Genomic DNA, 26,127 nt, shown 5'->3' with positions numbered 1-26,127 from the left:
TTCCATCTTTCATCTACCATATATACAATGAACACTGTGGAAGTGACTATGCTTTACCAGTAAGCTATCAGATATAAGCCATTTGTTTTATTACCTAATATATATATGTATATATGTATGTATATCTATATATATATACATATACATACACACACACACACATATATATAAATGTATGTGTATTTTTTCAATGTGTACAAATAACATGGAAAAAATAAACAAATAGTTACCAGGGTAGCAAAAAATTCACATAAGTATCAAAGATGTCACAGCCTAATTATAAAGGTAGAAATTCCGGGGTTTAGTGAAATGTTTTTGTATAACATAGATAAATAAAGAAATGGAGTTCCCATAAGTAATTTCTACCAATCTATAAAATTTGACCTTTAACTGTCTTCTTATATTTCATTTCCACTAAATATATCTATTTCCACGCCTTTAAGCTTTATTCCCATTCATTTATCGCACTATATTTCTCCATTCTTGGTTTTCTGCAAATTTCTTTCTTTCTCCTCCTTCTCTTCCTCTAAATTGCATTTGATGTTAAATCTATTAACATTTGGTTTTTAAAAAATAACTTGCCAGCATTCCCTTCATCATATATGCAATCATCACATTCGGTTAAAATGGCTTATTGATGTGTTTTATTTCTCTTTTTTCCCTGATGAGAAGATCACATTGTTTTACATCATTTTATTCCCTCTGGAATAATACTAATGTTTTCTTCGAAGCATATGTCGGAAGTATAAAGATTTGAATAACAGATGTGTTTAACTCATTTATTTATTTATCTTTTATATTTATATATATACATGTAAATCATTCACAGGTTGGTCTCAAAATGAATACAGATATAAACAGGCTGTAATACTGTTGATTAAAGAAAACAACCTTTGCATAAAAAGTGGTGAAAGGCAACCTTCAGGAACTGAACTACCCATTTCACTAAAGTAACTCTCAACTACTCTTCCTTCCAATTTTAAGTTTTATTTGTTCCAGTGAGAAAGTAAGTCTACACCCTAAAAAAGTTGACACTTAGGGATGTGAAATAAATCACTTGAGAATAAGTCTGCAAACAGACACAGCTATAAACTACATTAATATATTTGTGTTACAAAACTATAGGTTGATAAAAAAGGTTGAAGGCTACATGCAAGACTTGAACCCACATCTTCTGTGCCCAAGTGACAGAAATACTTACCATTATGCTAAAGTTTGTAAGAAGAAAGCTTTGAAATAAATGGAAAACTACTAAAAGTTACTTTAGTGTAATGGTTAGCACATCTACTATATAAGTAGCCTGCAAACATTTTCCTATACAAAGTTTCTTTTTTTAACCCAATATATTGGATTCAAATTTTGGCACAGAAATTTTGGGAGAAGGGTAAGTCAATTAAACTGACCCCAGTTCTCAACTGGTACTTATTTAATCAACCCCGAAAGAGTGAACAGCAACATTGATCTCATCAGAATTTGAACTCAGAAAATCATGGCCAATGCCAGTGTTGTGTAACTGGCTTGTTAAAAGCACCCTTCAATTGTTGGGTGATATGTTGTGCTTGTGAAGACCTGTTGAACCAAGTGAAATTGTAGTTGTGGCTGATGCCAGTGCTGGTGACATGTAAAAAAGCACCATTCAAGCGTTGGGCCTCATGGAGGCAGTGACAGGTGACCAAGACCCTTGACAATATGCTGTGCTTGTGTTGACCTGTCAAGACAAGTGAGACCATAGTTGTGGCTAATGCTGATGTCAGGTCAGTGGCACCCATGCCAGTGGCAAGTAAAATACATCCACGACACTCGCAGAGTGGTTGGCATTAGGAAGGGCATCCAGCTGCAGAATCCTTGTCACATCAGACTGGAACCTGGTGCAAACCCCCCACCCACCCAGCTGACCAGCTTTCAGTCAAATCATCCAACCCATGCCAGCATAGAAAGAAGACATTAAACAATGATGATGATAAGGATGAACATAAAGGGGGTACAAAATGCTACCAAACCTTTTTCCCAGCATGGTAACAATTGTGCCAACTTATCACCTTTAATCTAATACATGGTTATTATTGTTGTTTGTTCCCCCCTTGAGTTATGCCTGGCTCATAAGGGCCAGTTTTCTGGTTTCATTGGTGTATAAGTTCCACACCTGGACAGGACACTGGTCCATCGCAAATCCAATACATTACATACATTACATACTATTATTTGTATCCACCCCTAAAATATTTATTTACCTCATGAAGTATCTACATTGTCACAAGGATCCAGGTGTGAAGAGGTCAGTGAAGAATATTAAGGGAAGTGACAACTATTTTTGTTTTTTGTGTGTATATTATCTATATCTCTTTGTCTTCTCTCCTGGTGCTGTATGAATTTCTGATGCTATATCTAGCATGAAGGTATCTTTAGATACCCTAGATTATAATTTTAATAATAATTATTACCTGTGAGGTTTTTATTCCCATGCTAGCCACTTGATATGATCAGTATTTGAAATAACGATCTTATCCTTATTTATATAAATTTAATGTCTATGAGTATAGGTATTTTAGTTCTTGCTCATGTACAACCCATGCCAGCATGGACAACTGATGTTAAATGATGCTGATGATAATGATGATAATGATGATGTATGTGTGTGTATGTGTGTTTGAGTACAACTGTTTGTGTGTGTGTGTATCTTTGTGTGTGTGTGTGTGTGTGTGTGTGTGTGTTGTGTTTGTGTGTGGATGGTTATTCATACATGTGCATATTATATGTGTAGATTTTAAAAAAAATTCAATTCCATGATGACAATGATGATGATGATTGTGATGACAAAATATCAGAAACTATATGTTAAAATCAAAGTGAGAATTGGCAAGATGTCACTGATAGCAATCTCTCTCTCTCTCTTTATATATATATATATTCATATGCAGGTATACATATGCACACACACACACACACACATATATGTATATATTTATATACATATATATAAGTATATATATGTATGTATACACACATATATATATGTATAAATATATGTGTATGTACGTATATATATATATATATATATATATATATATAAATGGCGGTGCCCCAGCATGGCCACAGCTCGTGAGCTGAAACTAGATAAAATAAAATAAAATAAATAAAAAAAATACATACATATATATATATATATATATTTATATATATACATATATATATATACATATGTATATACATCTATATATATATAAGCATATACATACATATATATGTATATGTATATATATATATATATATATATATACATACATGCACGCATACACACTTATATATTATGTACCTGAACACAGATCATTAACCATTGATTTGATGCTTGATTCAAACCTGGCAGCCTGTTTTACTTCTTTTTATTTCCTCTTTAGTTTCCTCATGGGTGGTGTATGTTCAATTCTCACTTGGCAGATACATTTTAGTTTTCTTTTTTTAATTTTATGCTTATTTATTCATTTATATTTTTTTACATACACTTTCAATTAATTTTAATCAGAGTCGTCATCATAATCATCATCATCACTGTTGTTTTCCTCATGGCTGTCATCATCATTATCATTGCTATGATCATCACTATCATCATTAGAACCACCACCACATCCTCATTACCACCACCACCACCACCACCACCACCACCACCACTGTCATTGTCGTCGTCATTACCACCACCACCACCACCACCACCACCATCATCATCATCATCATCAATATCATCTTGTCAGATTTTATTTTCTCTTTACTTGCATATATTTTTGTTGTTTGTTTATGGTTTAAACTGGAGAAAGTGACAGCGTCCATGACTGTTGCAGGCTGTGCAAGACATGTAAGACCAATAAAATGTGAATTCAACTCGAAATGTAGTCCTGTGTGAACCAGTACAACTCCTCTCTTTGTTATTTCATCAGTGGGGACCAATCATACAGTTTCTCCCTATACCTGTTTCTCCCTATAACTCAGTCTAATCCTACTAGAGCTACCTTGAACAGCTCTGTAATTAATTTCGATCACATATCCATACTAGCATAACCACTTCCTGCAATACATGACTGACACAATCAACTAATGTCATATATCTTTTGACCTTTACTTTGGAAATAATTTCATTTGTAAGCCTTAATAATCTCAGTAGTAGACTTCATCTTCTGTTAAGTTGAATAGCACCACCTGACCTTTGGGTACCTGTTTCAGGGTTATTCTTTTCCACCCTGTCATTCATGAAAAGGACCATAAACACTGCCTTTCTTTCTCTAAGCCAAAGAAAATTATCTATAACTTAAATGATGCAAATGGCTGCATTCACATGGCTCCACAGTACCAGTGGAAGTTTTGACCCTTAACTGGTGCTGTGAAAAGAAAAGAAGAATTGTTGCTTCTTTTAATACACTTCACTATTCCTGTGACTTCAATAAATTCAATAGAATTAAGACACTAGTAATTTCACTGCTTTACTAACCATCCTTCCCCCAACTACAATTTCTTTACCATGTGCCTCACGGAAGTAATGACAAATGACATGCTTTAGAAGAAGACCCATCAAGTCAAGTGAAATCATAGTCATGGAAGCAAGTAAAAGCACCCATTACACTCTCAGAGTGGTTGGTGTTAGGAAAGGCATCCAGTCGTAGAAACCATATAAAATCAGACTAGAGTCAGGTACAGTCAGCCCTGGTCTAACCATCAAACCCAAGAACAATGTCCAACCCAGGGACAAACCGTCCAACCCATGGACAATGGATGCTAAATGGATGATGAATATGATGGTGATGATGTGCTCCCTGCCCTGGTCAAACCATCTAACCCATGAACAATGTCCAACCCAGGGACAAACCGTCCAACCCATGGACAATGGATGCTAAATGGATGATGAATATGATGGTGATGATGTGCTCCCTGCCCTGGTCAAACCGTCTAACCCATGGACAATGTCCAACACAGGGACAAACCATCCAACCCATGGACAATAGATGCTAAACGATGATGAATATGATAATGATGATGTGCTCCCTGCTTTATTTACTTCCAGCCTTATTTTCTCAGGATTTTACTCCAAAATAATAAAACCTTTTCTTTTTCTCTCTATTACTAGATTACAAAATTAAAAAGCCAGTTCATCAACATCCTGTAGAGAGATGCTACCATTGCAAACAGCAAGAGCAGCTTAAATCTGGTACAGCATTATCTTATAGTATTTATTTCAGTTGCTTCCATGTGTATAGCTTGAAGACAAGTTCTCATGTCAGAGTAATATTTCCCATATAAATTACAAGATGCTGTAGTTTTTAAGGATCCTTTTAAAACCTAATTAGATATAAGATTCAGATCATATTGCAGGTTCATGCTCAGCAAACTCAGGGTATGAAGGAATAAATATTCCAGCTGGACTTAAACATGTTTCCTCCTCCTCCTCCTCCTCCTTATCATCATCATCGTCGTCGTCGTCGTCGTCGCCGCCGCCACCACCACCACCACCACCACCACCAACAACAACAACAACACACCACCACCACCACCACCTTCATCATCATCATCATCATCATTTAACGTCCGCTTTCCATGCTGGCTGGGGTTGGACGGTTTGACTGAGGGCTGGCAAGCCAGAAGGCTACACCAGGCTCATAACATATATGTACATAACATATTAGTACAGGAGCTAATTAAGAAGCATTAATATGGTTGATCCCCATGCTATAAATGGTAGCTAGCTCTCCCTTAGGTACAACCTTCTGTGTTAAAAAAGGAAGGACACATTGCATAATATTGCCTTGCATCATCATTATTATCATTTGACGTCTATCTTCCATGCTGGCATCGGTTGGACAGTTTGACAGGAGATGGTAAGCCAGAGGACTGTGCTAAGCTCCACTATCTGCTTTGGCATGGTTTTTTATAGCTGGATGCTGTTCCTAATGCCCACCACTCTGAGGTCTGCTTTATCATAGCTGACCTTGCTGGTGCTGGTGTCACATAAAAGGCACTCAGGCCACCACTCTGCATAAAGAAGGGCATTCAACTGATACAAACTATGGGTGTCTTATGTCTGAAAATACCTTTAACACTTTTGATCATATCTTCTCAATCAGGGTAGGATTCTCACTAAACAACAATAACATCTCGTTTGTTCTAAAGGTAGGAAGATCATCTTTGATCAAAGTTCAGGTTTGGGGTTAGTAGACGGGAATATATTTTAATTTTGGTTGCTTTTTATTCTTTTATTATTTTATGAAGATCATTAGAAATGTTGTTATTGGTTTCTTTTTTCTTTCTTTCAAAGAATCTAAACAAATGTATAATTAAATAAATCAGTAGTGTGGAATTACTCACCTGATGGCAGAAGTAGCAAAAACCTGTCCATTGAAACCAACACACAGGACAAAGATGGACGCAATTACAACAATACAGTCTGAAAGTAAAACAGAAGATATATATATGTGTGTGTGTGTATGTGTATAGATATGCACAAAGAAATATTTGCATGTGTGTGTATATATACATACACACGTACATACATGCATGTATACATACATAAACACATGCATACATACACACATACATACATACATACATACACACACACATGCACACACACACACATATCCATACATACATCCAAACATACATTGTGGCACTATGTCAGTTACGACGACGAGGGTTCCAGTTTATCCAATCAACAGAACAGCCTGCTTGTGAAATTAACGTTCAAGTGGCTGAGCACTCCACAGACACATGTTTCCTTAATGTAGTTCTCAGAGAGATTCATGGTGACACAGAGTGTGACAAAGCTGGTCCTTTGAAATACAGGTACAACAGAAACAAGAAGAAAGAGTGAGAGAAAGTTGTGGTGAAAGACTTCAGTAGGGTTCACCACCACCTACTACTGGAGCCTCGAGGAGCTTTTAGGTGTTTTCGCTCAATAAACACTCACAATGTCCAGTCTGAGAATTGAAACCGCAATCCTATGACCACAAGTCCATTGCGCATCCACCATACAGACATACATACATACATATATACATACATATATATATATATATATATATGTTTTTATATATATATACACACACACACACATATATCTGAACTTCCTCCACCCAATTCTTATTCTAGAAATAATACTTTCAGAGCATCTTCCACCGTTACTAATTTGGTCACCTAGGTAACAGAAACTATCTTTTGAGGTTGTAGATAGTCTCTGTTATCTAGATGACCAAATTAGTAATGGTGGAGGATGCTCTGAAAGTATTGTTTCTAGAATAAGAATTGGGTGGATGAAGTTCAGAGAGCTATTGCCTCTGTTGGCAATGAAAGGACTCTCCCTCAGAGTGAAAGATAGAATATATGATGCTTGTATGCAAACGGCTATACTTCATGGTAGTGAGACATGTGTGGTGGAAGACTTGTGAGGACTGGAGAGAAATGAAGGTAGTATGCTCTGTTGGATGTGCAACATCAGTGCGCATTAAATTACTGCAAATGTATTGAGAGAAAAGTTGGGCAAGAGAGAAATCAAATGTAGCATTGGTTTGGATATGTGATGGCTATGAATGAAGATAGCTGTATAAAGAAGTGCTGGTCACTGAAAGAATGTTTGGCATCACGGAGGAAATGACAATAGACTGAGATGTCTGGCAATATGAGGTACTTGAGAAGACCCACCCACATCAATAAAACTGAGTTCTAGAAGTGCTGTGTATCCCACCCACGTTTAACAAGGAAATTTTTCAAACACCGTGCCACAGCAAACCAAACTACATCTCTATATTTCTTCTCTTCCTCACATTTCTACTTCATTCATTATGCTTACCTCCCACTCGCCAATCTTGTCCTCTTGGCCCTGTCTCACTGTATCACTGCTATCCACTAACGCCTGATCTGTGAGTTCCACCCACAAGTAACAAGAAAACTTTTCACACACCCTACCCCAACAAACCAATCTACATCTCTTCTCTTCCTCACATTTCCTCCTTCAAACACTATGCCAAGCTCTTACTCCTCAATCTTGTCCTCATGACCCTGTTCCTCTGTATCATTGCTATCCAGTAGCACCCCTGACTCATTATATATTGAGGTTTGCTCCACTCACTTTCCTCTCTCTGCACTCTTTAATCATGCTTCAAATTCTACCAAGATCGACTTTTGCCTTTCTTACTTTTGAGGATAATAAAGCATAGCTGATGCAATGGGGTTGGGTGGATTAGTGGAATGGTTGGAGTGCTGGACAAAATACTTTGTGGTATCAGTTACAGCTCAATGTATTCTGAAGGCACTACCTGCCACAACACTGGTGCCAAGCCATACCAGCCTTATCATTCCTTTGGAAAATATCAATGGCATAGAGAGGAGAAACTTGTTACATTAGCAATGAGTAGTCTTTTTGAAAACCTTTGCCCAGGTGTGGATGCATGTTCAGTTCTGACCAAGAGAAGCCTTAGATATGCCTCTGATAGGCTTTATTTCTCAGGATGAAGAATAGATTGCATGATAATTGTGTATGAACTTTGATGTTGCATGATAGTAAGATGAGGGTCATGAATACTGAGGAATTGTAAAGACTAGTAAGCTATTAAACAGACATTTTCAAGTGAGTTATGTAAATGTCAGAATACAAATGAGTTGAGTGAAAAACTGGAAGTAAGGAAAATCAGTCATAGTGAGCTAGATCAAAGACTGTGCCAATGAAGTGTATGGAGAATGACAACAGTACAAAGAAGTGTCAGACAGTCGAAATGAGTGGAAAGACACTTGATAAAGTGATGAGGACTGATCTCAGGATGCTGATACTTACATAGGAAATGGCATAGGACTACAACCATTAGCCATACATGATGCTGAGAAAACTCATTCACTAGTGCAAGCATGGTGAAATAAACATTAAACTGGTGGTAGTGATGGAGGCAAGGAGGCACATCTTTGTCAGTTGTTCACCTAATACGTCCATGTTGAATCTCCATCTGCTTTTCTCACCTGCTGCTTTGATTTTCCCTTGCCAATCTATCACTGTTTCTCTTATCACACACACTCTCTCTCTTTACCCACTCACCTTGGTTCTTTTGTCATCACTCTCTGTTCTACTCATTCTATTGTCATGTTGCTTTGAATAAACGACAACATAGAGTATTGAAGATCCTTTTGTCTTGCAAGACACCATCTAACCTCACCAGTGCTGGTGCCATGTACCCAGTTCACTTTATAAAGTTGTTAGCAAATGAAAGGAAACAATGTAGGGTTGAGAGGACCTTGTGTCAGTCTAAGGACATGGTAACTGCTCTAATGTTAGAGCCACAATAAAACACATTCAGAACACCCTGTAAAGTCACAAGTGTTAGAAAGCATGTCCAGCTATAAAGATCATTAAATGTAATAACATAAATGTTCTGTTTTATTCTATTTTATTTCATTTTACTTCGTTTCTTTGGAAAATTCTACCTGTATATAAATAAACTAAGGAAAAATTACTTCATTTCTTCTTCTTTTTCTTACCAATATGAGTGTGTGTGTGTGCACAGACTCTTATGGATTTATATATCATCATCGTCGTTGTTTAATGTCCACTTTCCATGCTGTCATGGGTTGGATGGTTTGACTGAGGGCTGGCAAACCAGAAGGCTGCACTAGGCTTCAATCCAATCTGGCAAAGTTTCTACAGCTGGATACCCTTCCTTACACCAACCATTCCAAGAGTGTAGTGGGTGCTTTTTACATTCCACCAGCATCGGGGCCAGTCAGGCAGCACTGGCATCGACCACGCTTGAATGGTGCTTTTTATGTGCCACCAGCACAGGACCAGTCAGGCAGCACTGGCAATGATCACGCTCAAATGGTGCTTTTTATGTGCCATCTGTATGAGACCAGTCAGGCGGCACTAACATCGACCATGCTTGAATGGTACTTTTTACGTACCACTGGCATGAGTGCTAGTCAGGCGGTACTGTCATCAGCCACAACAACAACTTCACTTACATCAACAAGTCTTCGCAAGTGCAGTTTATCGTTCAATGATTGAAGGGTACTCTTAAATGGACTGGTTATGCTGCACTGGCATAGGGCATGGTTACAGTCTCACTTGGCTTGCTGGGTCTTCTCAAGCACAACATATCTCCACAGGTCTTAGTCACTTGTCATCTCCTTGGTGAGGCCCAACATGCTTCACCACCTCATCCAAGGTCTTTCTGGGTCTAACTCTTCCACATCTGGGACACCTGACAGGAAGAGGTCCAGCTTTATTTTTGAGACACCTACATCCACCCCATGCAGGTCTCTCAGGCCCTTCTGGAGGATATTGAAGAGATGTGGAGCTCTGAAGCCCAGGCTATTGCAGTATCTTGTCCTACATTTTGATGTCAAATTTAGAGTCCTTGGCACTATGCAGTGGTGCCCAGTTCTAGTATTTGTGTAACTCTCGATGCCAAAGTTTGGGACAAGTCCTTCCAAGATCTTCTAGATGTATATTATGGCATATCATTCTCGCCTACACTCTAAGGAATATATATATATATATATATGCATGCTCACACGTACACACACACACACACCACACACACACATACAGTGATGTACTAAAATGCATGATGCATTTGAAAGATGTTAGACTGCAGCATTCCTATAATGCACATTTAATATTTTAAAGAATGGTATATATTTGGAATCAGGCTATGACATTAAAAAAACATCATATACTTGAAATAATCACAGAGAACAAGTTAATGATATTATGAGTCCTTCATCACAATTGTTTCAATGATGATGATGATGATGATGACGACGATGATGATGATCATCATAATTTAATGTCCTCCTCCCTCGCTAGCATGGGTTAGATAGTTTGACAAAAACTGGCAAGTCAGAAGACTGCACCAAGCTCTTCCTAATGCCAACCACTTTGCAGGGAATACTGGGTGCTTTTTATGTAGCACCAGCAGCAGTGAGATCACCAAGTAACTTGCAAGCTGAGGCCCTTCAATTGAGAAAAGGAGTAATATTGAGGGAGGTGGCTTTGTGCCAGGTGATAAAGGGTTGGAGTATGAATAGAGGAACAGAAATAAGCATCTTGCAGTGGAAGAGATGCGTAGATACCTCAGCTAGGTGGAGAGAATGGAGAATGGAAAATGTGATGAGGGGAACACTCAAGTTATGAAAAGATTTATATAAGTGAAGTGGAAGCAAGGATCGCAGAGAATGAAGTTTGGAGGGTGAGTTAAATTTACAAGATTGGAGAAGAAAAGAGGGACATGGAGTGGAGTGTACACAGGTAGAGGGAGGGTTGTTAGGAGGATATGTTGTGGCAAAAAAATTTGAAAGGGATCACATTGTGTGAAGGGGGGTTTATGAGAGTGCAAAAGGGGATTAAAGAGTGGGTTGCAAATCTAGGTGGAAGATGGGGTGAAGTGTTGGGAATATGAGTTGTGGGAGAGAGATTTGTCAAGGACAGATTATATATAAGGGAATGGGCATAAACAACATGCCTTTAAGGCCTTGATTTTACTTTGTAGGACAAGTTTTCTCAAGGATGGTTCTTTGTTATTGCCTTATCACATGAGGATATCAAAATATAAAATGGGTTGAAAATATTGCTCTTACATCATAGAATCAAGCTCAGACAAAATACAAATAATGACAGATGTGCTCAGTAAATATTTATAAAAGAGACAGAAAATAATGATTAGAGAAAAAAATTGAAAATTAATGTAATACATTAGTAAAAATATAGAAATGAAGAGTAAAAATTAATATCAAAATCACAAATAAAAATAAACCAATAAAAGTAAAAACACAAATAGGAGACAAAGAAAAGAAAATTTCACATAATGACTCAATCAAATGATATGAACTAAAATTAATAAGGAACCAAAATAAATAACAATAAATATAAAGAAGGAATAACAAGAATACAAAATAATAAATAATGAATAAAAAAGAAATAAATTTAAAAATATAAAAGTATAGAAATTTTTATAGAAAGTATAAAAATAAGCTACTGATTAAAAAATAGGAATAAAAAAAAAAAGAAATCCAAATAAAATTAGCTGTAAAGGATAAAGCAATGAACAACAAATAACATAAAACTGGAGTCTTGTTCATGGAACAAGATAACATGAGTTCGTATTACAAAATGAACAGAGTCTAAGCTACATGTGCATACATATATCATCATCATCATCCTCATCATCATCATCCTCATCATCATCTTTTAATGTTCATTTCCCATGCTGGCATAGGTTGGATGGTTTGACCAGAGCTGGGAAGCTGCACCAGTTTCTAGCCTGATTTGGCCTGGTTTCTACAGCTGGGTGCCTGTCCTAATGTCAACCACTTTACGGTGTGTGATGGGTGCTTTTAATGTGGCACTGGCACAAATGCTTTTATGTGACACCGGCATGAGTGTTTTGTACATGTCACTGGCACAAGGCTCTTGCAGATCAATCCTTTCTACCTGAGGGAGTGGCCTTAACACTTCTACAGTAGAGAAAGGGTCTTCTTGAGCACAGAAAGCACCTGGTATCTCAGTCCTCTGTCATTTCATCTGAAAGGTTCAGTGTTCTAAAGTTGTCCTTTACTACCACATCCTATGCCTTCCTGGATTTCCCTCAAGTTCCAACTCTCTCTCTCTCCATATACATATATATATATATATATATGTATATATATATATAATATATATATATATATATATATATATATATATATAGGGAGAGTTCACGAAAAAACAAAAGATGAAGACAGGTGGTGTAGAAAACAAACAGATGTATTAGTATAATGCTCAGGAATTGAAAAAGTCTTTTACGTTTCAAGCCTACGCTCTTCTACAGAAAGGGACACAGAAATAAACAAGGAGAGAAAAAAATTGTGTAGTGGCTACCGATCTATCATGGTGACTGATATATATATATATATATGACGATGATCTATCATGGCGACTGATACATATATATAGTATTAGGGAAAATGGCAAGAAGCATAGGAGAGCGGGTGAATGAACATTGGAGACAACTCAAGGAAGGTAAAAGCTCATCGATTCTGTACCAACACGCCGAACAGGAACACGGGGGATCAATCAATAACATAGAGATTAAGATATTGTCCACACATAGAACACATGCAACAATTAGACAAATTACAGAAGCTACACATATAATAGAAAATAAACCTAGCCTGAATAGAAAACTAGAATGGAGCAATAGCACACACCACAACATATGACGATAGAGGATCCCGAAAACATAATAAATAAATACACAGATAGATAAACAAATAGAAATGAATAACTATATATATGTATATGTATCTATGTATGTATATGTATGTATATATATATATATATATATATATATGTATGTATATGTGTATATATATGTGTATATGTATATATATATACATATATATATATATATATATTTTTCGATTAGATTTATTATTATTATTACTAATATTGTTGTTATACATACATACAAGCATATGTAATGATAATAATGGGTGGATGTAAACACATGAACAAAATTAGAACAAAAGCAACAACAACAAAAACAAAATACAAATTACATGAATGTATATAAACAGAAGATACAAATATTACAGGCATCCCCCCCACACACACTAAATAAACATAGACGCACATAGAGATATAAGCATGCGCAAATGAAGACATACAATAGAAATACAAAATGGCTGACGGTTAGTAAGGAGAGACACAAATACGAAAGAAGAAAACAAAGGACCACTGATGCGGTCACAGGAGTGTGACGAAAGAACTCTGGCTGAAATAAGATTAAGATTAATGTAAAAAATAAATATCACTGAAGCAAAATAACACCAAATATATAGTGCGTGTGTTTTTATTGGCTAAACTGGCAATATGACCATTCCGAAATATAACAATATCTGTTTCAACACACGACTTCACATAAAAAATCTTGCACAACAAATATTTAAACGTATATATATATATATACACACACACATATACATACATGCATATACACATACACATATATATATATCACCATCATCATCATCATCATCATCATCACCGTCTGCTTTCCATGCTGGCATGGGTTGGGCAGTCTGACTGAGGACTGGCAAGCCAGAAGGCTGCACCAGGCTCCAATCTGATTTGGCAAGGTTTCTACAGCTGGATGCCCTTCCTAATGCTAACCATTCCAAGAGTGTAGTGTGTGTACTTTTTATGTGCTACTAGCATGGGGGGCGAGGCAGGTGGCTCTGGCATTGACCATGCTCGAATGGTACTTTTTACATGCCACCAGCACTGACATTAGCCACACTCAAATGGTGCTTTTTATGTGCCACTGGCATGGGTGCCAGTCAGATGGTACTGGCATCAGTCACAACCACAATTTCACTTGACTCAACAAGTCTTCTCAAGCACGGCATATTGCCCAACAATTGAAAAGTACTTTTAAATGGGCCGGTTATGCGACAGTAGCATCGACCATGGCTACAATCTCACTCAGCTTGCCAGGTCTTCACAAGCAAATATATATATATATATATATATCATCATCATCATCATCATCATCATCATCGTTTAACGTCCGTTTTCCATGCTAGCATGGGTTGGACGGTCCGACTGGGGTCTGGGAAGCCAGGAGGCTGCATCAGGTTCTAGTCTAATCTGGCAGTGTTTCAACAGCTGGATGCCCTTCCTAATGCCAACCACTCCATGAGTCCAGTGGGTGCTTTTTATATGCCACTAGCATGGGTATCACAACTACAATTTCCATTTGACTTTTATTTTAATGTTGATGTACTTAACTCAATAGGTCTCCTCAAGCACAGCAGGTCACCCTATGATCCAAGGTAAGCACAGCAGGCCTTCCTGCAAGCCATGAACTCACTTCATTTGTTGGGTCTTCGCAGTTGCAGCATATCTCAAGAGGTCTTGGTCTCTCATCATTGCCTCTGTGAGGCCCAACATATGAAGGTCATGCTTGACCACCTCACCCATGTCTTCCTGAGTCTATCTCTACCCCGGATTCCTTCAACTGTTTGGGAGTGGCACTTCTTCACATATCTCTCTTCAGCCATCCATAGCACATGACCATACCAGCGCAAACGTCTCTCTTGCACACCACATCTGATGCTGCTTGTATCCAACATTTCTCTCAGGGTGCTTACACTCTGTCGTGCATGCACACTGACATTACACATTCAGCAGATCATGCTATCTTCATTTCTTTCGAGCCTACACACGTCCTCTCCAGTCACCTCCCATGTTTCACTGCCATGAAGCATGGCAGTTTGCACACATGCATCGTACAATCTACCTTTCCCTCTGAGCGAGAGACCCTTTGTCGCCAGGAGGGCAAGGAGCTTTCTAAACTTTGCCCAGGCTATTCTTATTCTAGTGGTAACACTCTCTGAGCATCCACCCCCACTACAGGCTTGGTTACTGAGGTAGCAGAAGCTATCAACTACTTCTAGTTTCTCCCCTTGAGTGTGATGGAATCTGTTTACTGAGTATCTGTGGTGCCTTTTGCCTCTGTGCATCTGCCACACACGAAAGCTATCTTCTCGGTTAATTTTCCTTTGATGTTCATTTCTTTCAAGCCTACACAAGTCCTCCACTGTCACAGCCCATGTTTCACTGCTGTGAAGCATGGCAGTTTGCACACATGCGTCGTACAATCTAACTTTCACTCTGAGCAAGAGACTCTTTGTCACCAGTTGGGGTAGAAGCTTTCTAAACTTTGCCCAAGCTATTCTTATTCTAGAGGTAACACTCTCTGAGCATCCACCCCACTACGGACTTGGTCACCTACGTAGCAGAAGCTATCAACTACTTCTAGTTTCTCCCCCTGGAGTGTGATGGAATCTGTATTCTGAGTATCTGTGGTGTCTATTGCCCCTGTGCATATACCGCACATGAAAGCTATCTTCTTGGTTAATTTTCCTTTGATGTTGCTGCACCTCTTATGTGTCCATAGCTTACACTGGGTACATCTTATGGGGTTTTTCTACCTACACTTTTTCTACAGATCGAGCAGGGCCACCGACCTGAGGGGCTATGAATTGATACATATCCATCTTCACACAGAGTAGGAAATCATATCAAGTTGAGCTCTAGCCCCTATAATTTAATTAGGACAGATAAAAAGGCTTCAAAAATGTTAGAAGCAAGATTAAAACCTCAAGTAACTTGATATGAATTAAAGATTCACAATGCCATATATACTGTATATGTAGCTGTGTTAACTTGTGTGCATATACACAAGAAAACCATCTCAATTATTATTACTCAGACATACATACCTATTACAGACTGCTATTAATATGATATTATATAGAACAAAAACTGGTGACAACAATAATAGTGAGAGTAATTATAGTAAGAACACACTATTAAATAGAAAAAAATTGCTGATAATAATAATGATGATGATGATGACGATGATGACGATGACGGTGGCGGTGATAATGATGATGATGATGGTGATGAAGATTAAAGTCATTATAACAACAACCTGCAATTATATAGAAAAATAAAACTGATAATAACAAAAATAATAAAAGTAATTATAACATGTTATTATATAGATGAGAAAACTAATAATAACAATAATAATGACACTAATAATAATAATAATAATAATAATAATAATAATAATAATAATAATAATAATATAATAATAATAAATGCCCTGATGCAGTACCAGGCAGTGACTCTCATGGCTTCTGATCTTAACTGATTGGAAGTGTTATCATGTACATTGTTTTGTCTTGGTATAAAAAAGATAGGCTACAGCAAATATTCTGCTCAATACCACAGATTTGCTTGTCAGTTACTTGATGTTAACCAGTTGAGCATGTCCCTTAGCGGCTGATGATATGTGCATCTCTGATCATGAGCAGAAGTAGTGGGGGAGCATCATAGCTATGTGTTGAGAGGAATTCTTTGGGGTTTGAATAATTCACCCTTGGAAACATGAGTGTTTCATTCAACATCCTTAAACAACCCTTATTCAGGGACCTTTTGAGCAGGATGGGCTACTCGACCTGAAGAAAATTCTAACTGGGCCCCACCTGCAAGGTGCTTTTTATCTTGATATGAGATCATGTCGCGCAAATATGGTTGTGATGCATGTTCCTGGTACACCCTTATCAGACAGGTAGTCATGATGGGCTTTGTATATTTTACCCCAGTGTCACTTTGATGGCATAATAATCATAATAATAATAATAATAATAATCCTTTCTACTAAAGGTACAAGGCTTGAAATTTGGTAGGAGGGGGTTAGTTGATTATATTGATCCTCGTATGTAACTGGTACTTATTTCATCGACCCTCAAAGGATAAAAGGCAAAGTCGACCTCGGCAGAATTAGATAATAATAATGATTTCTTCATAAAGACTATTATACGAAAGGTTTACATCATGAACAATAACAACAATAAAAATAGTAAGATTAAAAACAAAATCAACAAACTAAAAATAGTTATAATGGTGAGAGATATGGTTGTTATTGTAATATTAACTGTTCAGTGACATTGAAAGACTTACAGGATGAACAAACAGCTTTATTTCTCCTTTTTATATCTATTTATACCTCTCATCATTTCTGTCACCATTTGTGTTTAGTTTGAGCATGACTCTGGGGTTATATGAAGGAAATTACAATGAAGGATGCGAAAACTCAATATCTTGTTTTCTGTAATTATATATACGTGTATATCATCATCATCATCTTCATCATTGTCATCATCATGTTTTAATATCCACTTTTCTATGCTGGCATGGGTTGGCTGGAATTTGTTGGGGTAGGTTTTTCTATGGCCAAATACCCTTCTTGTCACCAAAAACACACCTTCTTCCAAGTAAACTAATATTCTCTCATCACCAGATATGTTTCCACAGAAGACTAAAAATAAACACTCCTGCTTATAGGACAATGATGCTCATTTACAACCATCACATGGTATTAGACAGGGAAACACACGCGCACACACACACACATACATACGCCCCCCCACACACACATACGCTCATACACACACACATACACACACACATATATAAACATACACATCTGTACATATGTATACCAATGGGCTACTTTCACTTTCCATTTACCAAAAGCAGTCACAAGGCCTTGGTTGAATATAAAACTATGTTGTTGCGAAACAAACTTCTTACCACATACACATATAAGCATATATACACAGTCATTGCAGCATGGTTAAGAAGTTCAGTTCCCAAACAGTTTGCTTGGGGTTCCTCCCTACTACATGGTACTTGAGCCAAATATCTTTTACTGCAGCCCCAGGACTGGCCAAAGCTTAGTAGATTTGGTAGACAGAAACTGAAAGAAGTAGACAGAAACTAAAAGGCGGTGAGCTGGCAGAAATGTTAGCATGCCGGGTGAAATGCTTAGCAGTATTTCACCTACTGCTACGTTCTGAGTTCAAATTCCGCCAAGGTCGACTTTGCCTTTTATCCTTTCGGGGTCGATTAATATAAGTACCACTTACACACTGGGGTCGATATAATCGACTCAATCCTTTGTCTGTCCTTGTTTGTCCCCTCTGTGTGTAGCCCCTTGTGGGCAGTAAATAAATAAGAAACTGAAAGAAGTTCATTGTGTATACATATATATATATATATATATATATATCATCATTATCATCATCATCATCATTATCATCGTTTAATGTCCATCTTCCATGCATGCCTGCATTTGAGTGTGTGTGTGTCCTCAACCGAGGAACATCCTTAACTCCAGAGTAGAGGTCTTCGGACCATGCTTGTACTTCAGGAAATTCCTGCTGGGCTACTGGAAGCCACACGATAACAGGGTCATTTATGATCAACAGCCAAAGGGAGACAATCCCCGGATGTTGACAAAGTAACAAAACCTTTTCCTCGTCCATTTTCTAGAGAGGCCATCAGACAACAGGTTTTGGGATCTGATGATACACTGTAAAGCTGTAACCCCATAAACCAGCCTTGTCTAACTTCTCTCTCTCTGTCTGTCTGTCTCTCTCTCTCTCTATAATATATATATATATATATATATATATATATATATATATACATATCATGATGATGTCATTGGAATATTTCACAAACTTTTGAGAGAATGTAATGAATTGTTTTTGGGAATGTCTACAGATATGTGTTCAAGTCCCACAGATAGCCTTTTTGTTTCCTGTCCTAAAAGGGTTTTGCAAAGCAATATTCACATGCTATTGCTTATAGCTTTAAGTGTGTGCTTTGAGATACCCCCTCCTCAATTATTTAACATTATTTCAAAACTTTATAAAAATTTCTTATGATGTAAATAACTTACAATTTTCACAGGTAAGAATAAAGTTTCTGAAAGGGACAGTGGAATTTGAAGGATTTCTTTGATTCAATGATAGAATGTCTGTTATCTTTATAGATATCGGTTTGAGTTGCACAGAAAGTCTTCATTTTTATTTTTCCAAAAGTTTTTCAATCCAATACTTACATGCTATTATTTAAATCTTGTTGCTTCAAGATATTCCAATTATATATAAAGGGGTTTCTTTTATTGGCTTCAAAGTATGAGGGTCTAACAGCCAAAATTATAGCCATTAGACTACCCACAAATTTGTTTTTAGTGGTGAAACCTTGTACAGGACCAGCCATACTTTTTGAAAAACCTGAAAGCAGGACGTTGCCACAACTCAATGCTTTTCTCAGGCATTTCTGTTAAAATTCTCCATCTCCTGAGATAGTTAACTTTGGCCATAGTTTAGTATCCAACTTTAAACCAGAAATTTCCTAGCCCTAGTCCTCATATATATCTTTTATTAAACTTTTAATATTTTTGATATATAAAAAAAATAAATAAATAAATAAATAAATTAATTAATTAATTAATTGATAAATAAAATAATATATAAATATAAAAATATACATACATACATATATATATATATTTGTATATATATATAAAATTTATAAGTTTAAATTATTTGTAGATTTCAGTGGTCCAACATGGTGATATATAATGTTATATCTTGGGATGGTCTTTTTTTGTTTTGCCAAATAAACACACACACTATATATTTGTTCTTCACTTGTTTATTTTTGTTTTTATTTTATGTCCATTGAATGGAAATCTTTCGTGTCATGCTTGTGACCTCTTCAGTGACTGTCCAACCCACGAGTCATATATATGATGGCTGTGATAGCAGTTCTATGTGTCGAAGATTGTGAGTAAGCATGGCAAGCCCTTGAATGCGTATGTAAACCAATCCTTGAACAACAGGCTCTAGCACACCTGGAGCAAATATGTAGGTTTTGGTCAGAAGTGATTGTAACAATAACTCTTTCTTTCTTTGGCATTTCTCATCTGTCACAACTGCACTGGCCTACTCAACATTGCTTGCTGCAGTCTGGTTACAATCTTCCTCCATGCTGTGACTCTCTCCTATTCTATGTGGTCTGTCCCTATTTGGGTTAGCAGGTATCTCAGCAGTGTCTTGCTCAAGAGCACAACACATAACCTGGTCCAGCAATTGAACTCACAACCTCAAGCTTGTTAACCTGATGCTCTAACCACTGAGCCATGCACCTTCACCCAACCACACACACACACACACACACACACACTCACACAGTCATATAATTGGATGGCTAATAATCAAAAATAATAACTATTTTATTTAGATTTCTTAGATGAATTTTCTTTATAATTTAAAATGATGACATTTCCTTATTTCTTATCTTAGTCTTAACTGTCTAATCCAATATATCAATATTAAAGCTACATTGAAAATATCAAAAGCAATATTCTTTAATTTCCATTCTAAAAATTACATTAGGCTTTGTCAAGTTACACAATTTGTCAGTTTAAATCTAATGAAAGATTTACATGCCTTAAAAACCAGTTCTTGGGTTCTATGACTTTTGTCAATGTAAGTAACAGAATAATGGAATCTGTCTTGAAGTGTTTTACATACACACACATTTGCACATAGATATAGTGATAGATAGATAGGGAAAGAGAGATAGAGAGAGATAGAGAGATATAGAGAGAGAGAGATACAAATAGGCAAACAGTTTGTTTTATAGATGGTGCTTTCTTTGCATGTGTGAAACATTACACATTTACACACACACACACACACACACACACGCGCACATACACATTTACATGTTACACATAATTACATGATCACAACAGAAGAGTTTGCACTGAGCGACCCAGATATCTGACTCTTTACCTAAAAAAAGAACCAGATACCTGATTATGTTATTGTGAAATGCTTTTTACAGAATACCTTGGTAGATTTTCCTCTCATGTCTTGACTCACTACCTTCTACCAGAATAGCACATCTTCCAACATATTTCTCATAAATGATCATAATTATTGATTTCTAACATAGGAACAAGCCCACACAGATTAGCAGGAGGGAACAGTTCAATACACCGGTTCCAGTTCTTGACTGGTAAAATAAAATGCATCTTCCATTGATTTTGTTGACAAGCATTACAGCTATTTAATCAACTGAACCACCTTTTCATTGATTACTCATGTGTTTGGGAAGCAAGCTTCTTACCACATGGCCAGGCCTGTGCCTATAATATAGATTATTGAATTATGGCATAATTGGCTGAATATTCCACAGATATTTATAGTCTAAAAGCAACTCTCAAATAAACTCACCCTAACACTAAATGCAACATGGCTGGTCCATAGAATTACAGTAGTCAGGTTTCTATACAGTTTTGACTGCTTTTATTTCACTCAAGGCATTAGTCAATCTGAGACTATGGTGAAAAATGTTTACCCAAGGCTGTATTCCACTCAGTGGAATTGAACCCAAGACTTTATTAGTGTGAAGTGAATTTCTTAACCTATGCCTGATATTTATTGTATTAATTCCAAAGAATAGAAAGCAAAAACGACCTTGGTTGGATTTGAACTCAAACAGTAAAGGAGAGCAACTAAATATGGTACAACATTTTGTCTAATGATCCACCCAGTTGGAACCATCTCTGTTGCCACTTGATGTTCACTTTCCCATGCTTTCATAGATCAGATAGTATTTTTTTCCAGCAGGATGCCCTTCCTGTCACCAACCTTCACCTGTTTCCAAGAAAGGTAATACTTCTCATTGCCCTGACATGTTTTCACAGAATATTAGAAAGGAATAACACTGCCTGTGTGGTGGTGAGACTCATTTACAACCATCACATGATATCCAGACAAGGGTATACACAAATACACACATGCATGTCTATACACACACACACACACACATGCATGTCTATACACACACACACACACATGCATGTACATACATACACACACAGATACACATATGTACAATGAGCTTCTTTCAGTTTCTCTCAACTAAATCCACTGATAAGACATTGTAAGCCCAGGGCTATAGTAGAAAGCACTTTCCCAAGGTGCTGCACAGTTGGATCACATAGTTGGGAAACAAGCCTCTTAACCACACAACCACACGTGCATCTCTAAATTCCTACAGCCAATAGTGTAATTGAGTTGACCATTACATTTTAATAGAATTAATGACGGAGCGCACACATGGTCATTTAATATATTAGAAAAAGAAACCATATCTTCCTCAAATTATACCTACCAACTTCAAAAAGAAAAAAAAACCCATCAAATTACATAAACTGTAAAAATCTGAAAGGATAATCATGATCACGTAGGAAACACTTCTGACTATTGGACTGCTGGATCAGATCTGACCTAGGGTTAAATAACATGAAAAAGCATTAAAATTTTTATTGAATAACCCCATGAGAGTAAAGTAAGTTTGATTCAACTGGAAACTGAACTCAGAAGTAAAAATAAGTCTAATTTTAGCATAAGGCCAGAAATTTTGAGGGGAGGGAAAAAAAATCAATTATTTATTTATCAACCCCTAAAGGATGAAAAGCAGAGTTGACCTCGGCAGCATTTGCACTCATAATGTAAATATCTGAGAGAAATACCCCTAAGCAATGAATTTGCAAGCTCACCACTTTCAGAAGTGTGAAAATAATAAAAAATATCACCAAGTGTTAAAAACATTTTAACACTTTAATGTCACGATAATGATTAATGAAGAAGTAAATAATAAATGAATAAATGTAAAGCTGATTTAATCTTCTTTCAACATGTAGTGGCCATAAACAAGATATGAAATATGCACACTCGCACACACACACACACACACATACACACATGTATATGTATGTATTAGGTTGTTTTACATGAAATGTCGTATTTGAAAGGTAACAGTAAAATGTTCCAGAAGTGTTAGAGAACTGATTTATTTAATCAAAGTATGATCCATGTTCATTTACGCCTGGCATGAAAAGTCACATCAGTGCAAGGATGAAAGTAAATTAGAACAATGAAGCTGAAAGTGAGAAGGCCATCATTTGATAGGATGAGGCAATTATCATGTCTCTGTCTGTCTGTCTGTCTGTATGTATGTATGTATTATGTGTTTGCATGTATGCTGTATAGATGGATGGATGGATGGATGAATGGGTGGATGGTTGAACAGAGAAGTGTCTTCTCTTCTTGATTGGTATTTTAGAGAGTATGTTAACTGGTTACCTGTCAAGCAGCAAAGCTCTAAAGAAAATGACCTTGATCTTTCCATCATTATTCACACAACGATTCATCCTTTATATTTCAGTGACTGGATTTGCAAACTCTCCACCAATTATTCATAGATGTTTGCTTTCTCTTGCATTTTCTTAATGTCAAGTGGACATCCAATTTCTACAACGGGGCATATTTTTATTTTGTGGAGCAAAATAATAGCAGGCCAACTGCGTTTTAATTTCATTACTGTTATTTTTAGTTACAGTCTTCTGGCTCATCCATTCCTGTTGGACCTTCCAAACAATGCTAGCATGGAAAACAGACATAAAGCAATACAGTCTCTTCTTCTTCTTCTGCTGTTGCTGCTGCTACTGCTGTTGCTGCTGCTGATGATGACGACAACGACGAAGACGATGACAACAATGACAATAATGATGACAACCAATATTTTTTTAATTGATCATTCACAATATTTTTCCTTTTTATTTGTTGTTATACTTTTCTTTCTTAATCTATTAAAGACCATTCTGGTTACTACATCGTCTCTCATGGGAAGATAGCATTTTGAGAATGTAACTGAAAAATTAGCCAGGATTTGAACTATGAACTCTTGTCTCACTACAGTAATTTTCTCAGCATTTTCACCAACTCGTCTTCTTAATATTTGTTGCCTTTAAAGTAGTAAGCTGGCAGAATCGTTTGCATGCTGAGCAAAATGTTTAGCAGTATTTTGTTCACCTGTATGTTCTAAGTTAAAATACTACTGAGATTGACTTTACCTTCCATTTTTTTGAAGTCAATAAAAGAAGTACCATTTGAGCACGGGGTCAATGAAATTAATTTAAGCTCTCAAAGTTGCTGGCCTTGTACCAATATTTGAAACCAATATTTGTTTCCTTTATTATAGAAACAAGTAAAGTTGATTTGTTTTGTATTTTCAAACTTCCTCAAACAAACAGTAATGTCCATTTGACTTTTCCTACCCCACCCATTCATTTTCTCCATCTACTATTCTTGAGAGGGTTCTTGGAGTAGAACACTCGAATATCTTGTCCACAGGATCCTATCAGAAGTAACTGTTATTATACTTTCCTGCAAGATTCTCAAGTGCTTCTTACCCTTGTATCATAACTCACTTTGTTAACTTCAACTATATGAACAGCTAACTGAAGTGTCATTCACCACTTGTAGCCTAGTTTTTTTTTTATAGAGAAAAACTGACAGAGACAAGGGAAAGCTTAATTCTTGGCTTTCAACTTGTAACTGAAAGCTATCAGTGTAACAATCAAATCTCAAGCATGACATCAGCAACGAAGATGAGAAATCATCAAAGTATTTGAAATGACATGACCAGCAAGGCACACACACATATGCACGCATGCATACACACACACACACACACACACACACACACACACACACACCACACACACACACACACACACACACACACACATTCAGCAAAAAAAAACACAAACTCCTGTGTGATATTTATTTCTTCCTTTTTCTGTATTATGACCAATCATGCCTGACGTTTTTATTCTGTCTAAAATGCTTGTATTTCTCATCTAAAAGCTGTTCAGTCAAGCTGTTCATGGTTTAGTCTTTGTGGGGAAGGGCTCAAGTTTTCATAACTTAACACCAAACATACATTTCAAGCTCACCAATTTTTGTTTCTTGTCTGTGAAAAAACAAAATGGTCAATGAGATATAATAGCTTTTCGTTTTTGATTTTGTGGTTAATACTTGGCCTGTACAGCTTCAAGTCATCCAGAAAGAAATGATGAAAGATGTTTTTAGAGTCACTTGTATAACTACTCTGTTCTGTGAACAAAAGGACAAGGTGTAATACTTGACAAGCTGCCTACAGGACATATGTATGAATGAATGAATGAATGTATATAAGTGTGTGATGTGTGTGTGTGTGTGTGCATATGTGTGTGTGTTCGTGTGTGTGTGTGGGTGTGGGTGTGGGTGTGTGTGAGGTATAGTGACTGTGAAACAGAAATATTTTCCCTAGCTTTTAAGAAACACTGAAGTTGATAGAATTCTTGGTGACAGGTGCTTGTCTGTTGTTTATATGACATTTCATTTATATTCATTTTTCTCCCTAAAGCATCCAACCTGATGTCAATTTAGTTTGAAATGTAATGTAAAGATAGAAGAATTGATACATCAAATCATTACAATGACTTGCTATTTCATACAGCCACTCAAAAACTGATGTCTTAATATTCGAGGTGAGCCTTTACACAATGCTATGATTAAGTATCTGAAAACTTTGACAGAATACTAAAGTAAGCTGTTTCAAATTAACCTCTGTCAATTCTACACTTACTGTGAGTTCCATCAACCATTGGTATATTAGAAAAGATAAACGTCTTTGTGTAGTGTATCTTGTAAATATCATCTTGCTGCAGCCCATAAATGACAAACTGGCTGATTCATTGGAACAGTGATGCTTAATTTTTTTTTTGCAGTATGGACTGGTTTCATACAAGATAATTTTTCCATGGACTGAATAATCATGCACACAAGAAAACACAATAA

The 26,127-nt window shown here is 36.7% G+C and overlaps 1 protein-coding gene across 1 annotated transcript in view; it reads right to left on the bottom strand.

The window, feature by feature from the left end:
• LOC115232605 (potassium voltage-gated channel subfamily KQT member 1) overlaps positions 1-26,127 on the bottom strand; it is a 367,422-nt gene that overhangs the window by 127,629 nt on the left and 213,666 nt on the right. The window contains exon 4 of the mRNA XM_036515059.1: positions 6,346-6,424. Coding sequence (XP_036370952.1) covers positions 6,346-6,424 — 79 coding nt within the window. The remainder of the gene's footprint in view (positions 1-6,345; positions 6,425-26,127) is intronic.

Source organism: Octopus sinensis, linkage group LG2 (assembly GCF_006345805.1).
Source record: "Octopus sinensis linkage group LG2, ASM634580v1, whole genome shotgun sequence".
In the NCBI taxonomy this organism is placed as follows: Eukaryota; Metazoa; Mollusca; class Cephalopoda; order Octopoda; family Octopodidae; genus Octopus; species Octopus sinensis.
Note: the sequence above shows the minus strand (reverse complement) of the source record. Positions and strands in the feature narration are given on the sequence as shown.